The 8571-nt window shown below is 41.4% G+C and overlaps 1 protein-coding gene across 1 annotated transcript; it reads left to right on the forward strand.

Annotated features, from left to right (window-relative positions):
• The first annotated feature begins 1388 nt into the window (after positions 1 to 1388).
• Positions 1389 to 5909, forward strand: LOC142520328 (putative mitochondrial protein AtMg00860). The gene is made up of 2 exons (XM_075623330.1): positions 1389 to 1540; positions 5534 to 5909. The coding sequence occupies exons 1-2, from the start codon at positions 1389 to 1391 to the stop codon at positions 5907 to 5909; spliced, it is 528 nt and encodes a 175-aa protein (XP_075479445.1).
• Positions 5910 to 8571: the final 2662 nt, after the last annotated feature.

Here is an 8571-nt window from a genome sequence, read left to right on the forward strand (position 1 = left end):
GCACATTTTATCATGTTTTTTTTTATGTCTATGCAGCATGATCATATGTTGCATGCTTGGTTTTAAGAAATATACGTTGCATGCTTGGTTTTAAGAAATGTTACGCATGTGCATAATTTTGATAAGTGATGAAAATGATGATGTTTTTAAGGATGAGAATTAGTTGTGGCTATCGATGTATATGTAAATTCTTAAGACGTATATGTAAATGATGGTGATGAGGCCTAGGCACAGTGGATAGGTAATACAGTCACTGTTGTCTGACAGCTGCCGGGTACCGCGGTTATATGTATGATGGATCCATCGTAAATGATGAATGATGTATGACAGTCACAACTAATGAACTGAATTCAATAAAGGAAATGATGAACAATGATGAATGATGAGCTTTTTTGACATGTAATGATTTCATATAGCATATCTGCATTTACGAAATGAATTCAATAAAGGAAATGATGAACAATGATGAATGATGAGCTTTTTTGACATGTAATGATTTCATATAGCATATCTGCATTTACGATTTTTAAGTGCATGAAAGGTATGTTGATTACAGTATATTTTCACTGTTGTGTGCTATGTATATGTACTTGTTATCTCTGGTACAGGTGTGTTGAGTCTATAAACTCACTAGGTGTGTGTGATGCAGGTGAGCATGTTATTGAGGGGACTGGAGGTGCCAAACTCTGAGTCGGCAGGACTGGATGTGCGTGCACGACCTGAGGACCACATTTCTTCCACACATGATGTTTTTTTATGAGTTTTTAGAGGACATGAGCATTTTGTACATTGGTTTCGTTACGTTGCTGGTTTTAGGAATCGTTATATTACGCTTTTTCTGTTGGTCGAGTTTGGCCATCTTAACTACACTGTTTTAAGTTTTTAAATATTTATGATTATTTTTAAATGGTATGTTTTCAATAGGGTTGCATGCATGCAAAATATTTAAGTGCATATTTCGAAAAGGTGAGCTTTTACAAAAAAAATGTTTTCGCATTTTAAATAAGCAGATGTTTCAGTTTGTATTAGGGCAAGGGTCCTTTATAGGGTTGTGCCACTGCCAGCTTCTATCGCTCAGTCTTCAAGCCTCAAGTTTGTAAGCTTTTATGTTTTAAATGTTTTAAATGATTTACTGTTATCACCTGCATGATTACATGAGTTATGATTTACATTACATGTTTAAATGCTTTCACGATTTAAGGATTTTTGTTTCAAAAACTAGATTAAATTGCTTGATGGGTTACGTCTAAAATTGGACTGTATTCAGATATCATGCCTTTCAGACGTGCCCTAGTGCAGATAGACAGGACGACATTCCTGGAGGCGGCGGAGGCCCTGCACCACCACCACGGTCGCCTATGGATGCAGCTACCTGAGTTCTAGAGGGTATGGCTAGGCTCTTGGAGCAGGTACAACAGGCTCCCAGGCCTCGGGTGAATGTATATGAGCAGTTCATGCGACTTAACCTGAAGGAGTTCGGGGGCACTACTGATTCATTCTTGGCAGAGGGATGGATTCGATCATTGGAGCTGCATTTCAAGTCATTCAGATGAGAGATGGCGACCGGACCAGGTGCGCCATTTATATTTTGAGGGATGATGCATCCCTTTGGTAGGAGGGAACCGCTCATGCAGTGTACTAGGCTACTCTCACCTGGGACATGTTCAAGGAGTTGTTTTATGGGAAGTAATTTCCAGCTGACGTCAGGGGCCGCCTGACGAGGGATTTTATCAGTCTCCGCCAGGGGGACTCATCTGTGGCGGAGTTTATCCGCAAGTTCGACAGGGACTGACATTTTGTGCAAATGATAGCTAGAGTTGCCACCCAAAAGCTGAGGCATTTCTTAGACGGAGTGAACCCACCCTTCTGCGGACGTCATGATGATGAGGCCGACAGGTTATCATGATGCAACCGCCTGCGCTTTTCAGGCGGAGCAGACGCTGTGAGACATAGGCTATGATATGCAGAGGAAGCGACATCAAACTCAGTCCAGCTCCCAGCCTCAGATGAAACAGTACTCAGGGCCACCGAGGCAGCAGGGACAGCAGAAGCCTCAGGGACATGCTAGGAGGACCCAGCAGCAGAAACCTCCTCAGGGGAGCCTAAGTCAGATGATAAGCAGCCATGCCCGTAGTGCAACAAGTTTCATGTCGACAAGTGTTTGTGGGGGACCTACATGTGCTTCATTTTCTGACATGAGGGTCACAAAGCAGCAGACTGCCCTAAGAACACGGGCCCTACTATTGGCCGAGCTTATGTGATGAACGCCGAAGAGGCTGATGCAAAGCCAAATTCGACACTGATTATTGATAACCTTTTTATTTAAGATTTTAATTTATTGTATGATTGCATGAGATTTTATGCTTGTATGAGGAATTAATTAATGAGATTGATAACTTGGAAGAATTAGAACGCATGCTCTACCTAGTTGAGACTAAGAATGTAATTGTTTAATTGCAGAATTTTAGGAACCAATTGTATTAACCGATAATTTTTATGGAGTCACTTTGCATATTTCGAATATTTGGGGGACCAAAGTGTAATTCTCGAAACATTAAGGGGCTAGTTGACAATTTTCAATTTTTCTAAGGATTAATTTCGAGATTTTGAAGAATAATTTGGTTAATTCGTTGAATTTTGAGGATTTTGGGTTAATTGCCAATAAGAAATTTCTTAAGCTTCAACACGATTAGATTAGAAGGTATATTTTGTCGCAGAGAGAATATATATTTCAGGTGTAGCCATGCACGCATTGCTAGATTCAGGGGCTACACATTTTTTTATATTTGAATCCTTCGTCTCATCAAGCGACTAGGAATCATACCAGTAGCGATGGATTCAGGGTTCAGAGCATCGATCTCATCCGGGGATCAGATGTTCACTTCGTAGATAGTGAAAAGATTGGAGCTTCGGCTACATAAATATACGGTGCATGCAGATTTGATAGTGCTACCGTTGCCCGAGTTCGACATTATTCTAGGTATGGATTGGCTTTCGTTGAACGGAGCTGTCATAGACTTTCGAAAGAGGTCAGTGTGTAAGGACCGTGTATCGTATTATCGTAAATCTTATGTTGATTATCGATAATTCATGAAATTATCATATAATTACGTATATGATGTATATCATGACAATAAAAGTAAGAAAATATGTGGTGATAAGGAAATATTGTATTAGAAATTGATTTGTGCTTGAAAAGTATGCTGAACGGCAACGAACAAGTGACACATGTTATGGTTTTTGGCATAGTTATCTGAGTATTAGTCCAAATAGGATGAGACCAATTTCATTGGAAAGATAATACATAGTACTAAAACTTTCATGTTTTGAGTTTTGTCCAAATCCATTTGGAAATAGGGGCAAAAGCATCCTAAGTGTATCGTGTGCGTTGCAGTTCCTACACTGACACATTTTAGGAGAATGAGCATAACTCTAGCATACGATATCCAAATTGAGTGAGGTTGATTGAAAATGGAAGCTATGATATAGAGCTACAACTTTCATGTTGACCACGTTTGCAAATTCGGAATCTAAAATAGCGTTTCGGACAGAATAAGACGCGCACCTGCGCAGGCCCACGCGCGTGGGCAGAACAAGGGGCGCCTATGCGCGCACACCTCTGAAGCACGATTTAAGGAGTGATAAGGATGAGTTTTTCCATATGTATCCTTTCATTTCCTCTGAAGTTCGAAGGGAAAAGAGAGGAATTGATTTATATCGTCCGAATTCACCTCGAAACGTTGTTCAAACTTGAAACAAATTATATATTCGGAATCCTCGCATTGAGAGCTTCCTTCTGAGATATATTCTTATACTGATATCTTCAAGCTACATCGACTGGAACGAAGAATTGAGGTATGTTGCGACCAAGTAACATACGACAGGTATCTGTGTCATATGATAAATGTTTGATTGATTGGATTGAGAATATGTGTCTATGTGCCTTCTTTGTTGAGTTGATGTGGCATACATGACATTATGATTGGAATATCGATGTATAAAATAAATATTTTGTTAACACACATCGTTTGATGCATACATCGATACATGACATGCACTTTGAGCTATGATCCTTGGATACCCTGATATGATTTGATTTCATTCTTGGGTTTGTGAACACGATGCAATGTTTGGTATTATATGACCCTTAAATCATAGTCATTTGTGGCCCCGATGATTGATTGAGATTTGGGATTTGATGACGCTTTGCCGACGCTATCATACGAGTATTCCTGATTGAGGCCAATGTGCTAGCTCGAACATTGATTTGATAGCGATTCGATTGATTCCGATACATGCTCAGTGGATGGGCATTTGACCTTATATCTCCACGACATACATGCATTGCATATCATATATCATTGTGTAGATATATGTGGTATATATGATGGTTGTTCCATACGGAGCTTCGCTCAACCCCAAGGGGGGTTGTTGTTATCTTTGTGTGTGGACAATGGCAGGTACTCCAGGATATCAGGAGACCGGAGAGGTTACTTCCAGAGGGAGTCACATCTGAGTTGAGGTTTAGTAGTTTATGTCAGTGTATATATATGTATCTATATACCGGGACATGTCCCGAGGATATGATTATTTGTCTGTATTTGGGTTTGATTATGTGTGGGCATATGTTATGATGTGAGATGAAATACTATTTTTAGCATTCAAATGATATATTTTGGTCTCATTGTAAAGAAAATTTAAACTCGCTTTCCGCTGTAATTAATTAACCCTAATCAAATTGAATTGTAATATTTTTGAGGCAGCCAGACACTAGCAGTTACCGCACGTCATTTCATGCATGTGTGCGAGGAAGCTTATCAAGAAATGCTGTCAGGCATTCTTAGCCAGCATTGTATCAGTGACAGAGCCAGTCAGTCAGAGGCTCGAGGACGTGGATGTGGTCAGTGAGTTATCTAGTGTTTTCCCTGACGATATTTCAGGTTTTCCACCAGACAGAGAGGTGGACTTCTCAATTGAGCTCATGCCAGGTACAGTGCCAATCTCTAAGGCACCCTACCGTCTAGCACATGCCGAGATGAAAGAACTAAAAATCCAAATACAGGATTTGCTAGATAAGGGTTTCATTCGCCCTAGCTTTTCTCCATGGGGCGCACCGGCACTGTTTGTCAAGAAGAAAGATGGCAGTATGAGACTTTGCATCGACTACCGAGAGTTGAACAGTTCCACAGTCAAGAACAAGTATCTGTTGCCGATGATAGAAGATTTGTTTGATCAGCTTCAGGGAGCATCAATGTTCTCGAAGATTGACCTCCGATACGGATACCATCAGCTGAAGGTGAGAGAGTCTGACGTTCATAAGACAGCCTTCCGGACACGTTATGGGCACGATGAGTTTATGGTGATGTCTTTCGATTTTACGAACGTGCCAACAATCTTCACGGATCTCATGAATCGCGTGTTTCAGCCATACTTGGATCAGTTCGTCATAGTTTTCATTGACGATATTCTGATATATTTGAGGAGAAGAGAGGAGCATAGCCAGTATCTGAAGACTGTACTGCAGACATTACAGGACAGACGGCGAGTTCTGGCTTGACATAGTGGCATTCTTGGGTCACATTGTATCTCGGGATGGTATTGAGGTTGACCCTAATAAGGTCGAGGAAGTCAGAAATTGGCCAGCAGCTAAGAGCGTGACAGAGATCTGTAGCTTCTTGGGAATAGTTGGTTACTACAGGAAGTTCATTCAGGATTTCTTTTCTATTGCCATGCCTATGACCGCCCTGACGAAGAATAATACCAAGTTTAACTGGGGATCTGAGTGTCAGGAGAGCTTTGACAGATTGAAACTAGCGTTGACCACTGCACCAGTTTTAGCTATGCCATCAGGGCAGAGAGAATTCGTGGTTATACAGATGCATCGAAGCTCGGTTTGGGCACGGTTCTGATGCAGCATGACAGAGTTATAGTATATGTGTCCAGACAGCTGAAGGTCCTTGAGAAGAATTATCCGACTCATGACCTCAAGCTAGCAGCAGTGGTATTTGCCCTGAAGATTTGGAGACACTATCTATATGGAGAGAAGTGCATGATTTTTACTGATCACAAGAGCATGAAGTACTTCTTCACACAGAAAGAGCTGAATATGACACAGAGGAGATGGTTAGAGCTAGTGAAGGATTATGACTGTGAGATTAGCTCCCATCCGGGTAAGGCTAATGTGGTTGCAGATGCTCTGAGCAGGAAGCACACAGTGATTACCCATTTTTCAGTACAGAGACCACTGCAGGCGGAGATTTAGTGATTTGTGCTTACAGTATATGCCAGGGGCAATGCCCCAATTCTTAATACTATGACAGTACAGTCGACATTGAGAGACATGATCCGGGCAGGGCAGAATTTTGACGAGCAGTTGCAGAAGTGGGGATAGAGGGACGAGGCTAAGGGCCAGAGACTGTATGCAGTTGTGAACTGCATAGTCAGATATAGGGACCGTATATAGGTTCCTGACAGTGATTCCTTGAGAGCAGATATCTTGAACGAGGCCCACAGTACTCCGTACTCCATCTATCCAAGGAGTACAAAGATGTATAAGGATTTGCATACTCTTTATTGGTGGTCGAGCATGAAGTGGGATATTCTGCGATTCGTTTCCGAATGTTTGATTTGTCAGCAGGTCAAGGCAGAGCATTAGAGACCTGCAGGGAAGCTGGGGCCACTCCCTGTTCCCGAGTGGAAGTGGGAGAACATCACCATGGATTTTGTGACAGGGTTTCTGTCGACTACGGGAGGATTTAATGTCATCTGGGTGATTGTTGATCGACTCACTAAATCAGCTCATTTTCTACTTATTAGGAAGACTTTCACCATGACTCAGTACACAGAGCTGTATATCAGATAGATAGTCAAAATGCATGGGATTCCAGTGTCCATCGTGACAGACAGGGATCCGAGGTTCACGTCTGCATTTTGGAAGAGTCTACATCAGGAGTTGGGTACTAAGTTACTGTTCAGCACTGCTTTCCACCCTCATAATGACGGAGAGTTAGAGAGAGTGATCTTGCATGATAGACTTTTAGGACAACTGGGAGCCAAAATTACCTCTTGTGGAGTTCACGTACAACAGTTATAAGGCATCGATCGGTATGGCTCCATACGAGGCATTGTACGAGAGGAAGTGTAGGTCGGCAGTGTATTGGGATGAGGTAGGAGAGAGATCAGATTTGTGTCCGGATATGGTCAGGCAGACAACAGAGTTAGTGGTCAGGATTCGAGACAAAATAAAGACTGCTCAGAGCCGTCAGAAGAGTTATGCATATCAAAGGTGGCGAAATCTTGAGTTCGTAGAAGGGGATCATGTTTTCGTGAAGGTCGCACCGATGAAGGGTGTGATGAGGTTCGGGAAGAAGGGCAAGCTCAGCCCTAGATTCATCGGATCATTAGAGATCCTAGAGAGAGTTGTAACACTCGCATACAAAGTTGCATTACTGCCGAATCTAGCGGAAATTCATAATGTGTTCCACGTCTTTATGCTACGGAAGTACATGTCAAATCCTTCGCATGTGCTGAACTATGAGCCACTTCAGCTAACACCGCACCTGTCATACGAGTAGAAACCCACTCAGATACTGGACAGACAGGAGAAGTGGCTCGGAACAAGGTGATCCACATGGTCAAAGTCAAGTGGTTGAATCATTCCGAGGAAGAAACCACTTGGGAGACGGAGACCGGGACGAAGAGTCTTTACCCGGAGTTATTCGGTATGTTTTAATTTCGAGGATGAAATTTTATTTAAGGGAGGGAGAGTTGTAAGTTCCAAGAATTTAATTTACGTAACTTGAATGCATGTAATCTAAGGGTTTATTTAAAAGATATGTTTATTTATTTTTATGCATTTAGCGCATAATTATTGCATGATAGGATTCATTTCATGATTATTTTAAAACTTTACGCATTAGGGTTCCTAGATGTATTTTTCATTAAATGGGCTTTGTGGGGTATTTTTACCCGCCAGAGCATATCTTTAATCGGTACGCAAATTTTAATGATTAAGAGGACTTTTCGATGGCTCGAGTGATATTTCAAAAACGTACCTAAACGACATATTTTTCGGGAACATTTTTGGGCTTGTTGGATTCTATTTAATGCTTAATGGGCCCAACTATCCCTTAATCCTTATTTTTGGCCCATTAGTGCATTGTTTAGCATTTAAAAATACCCTAAACTAATCCTAACCCTAAAACTAATCATTTGCAGCCGCCCACACCCTCATCTAAGCATATTTTCCATTCGGTTTCAGAAAAACCTTGCTGGAGAAATTCGGTCCTCCATTCATCTTCAAGCAAACCTTCTCCTCGTCTCTCCCGTGCCTCCCCGACATGATATTCTTCAAAGTTTTTGAGCAAAATTCATCAAGGCACGCATGTTTCTTCCTTTTTGCATCATACACGCTGATATAATACAATATTTATGTTAGTGCATGTAAAACCATCGATCTAGCTTGGTGTTATAATTTTCTTTCGTTTTTGTTGCTAACTCATGCATTCTTTTGATCAACTCACGTTTTCTTGAATTGTTGCAAAGGGGCTGCCGAGTTCATGCTGTTAAGAG

The sequence above is a fragment of the Primulina tabacum genome, chromosome 12 (genome assembly GCF_025594145.1).
Source record: "Primulina tabacum isolate GXHZ01 chromosome 12, ASM2559414v2, whole genome shotgun sequence".
Lineage (NCBI taxonomy): Eukaryota > Viridiplantae > Streptophyta > Magnoliopsida > Lamiales > Gesneriaceae > Primulina > Primulina tabacum.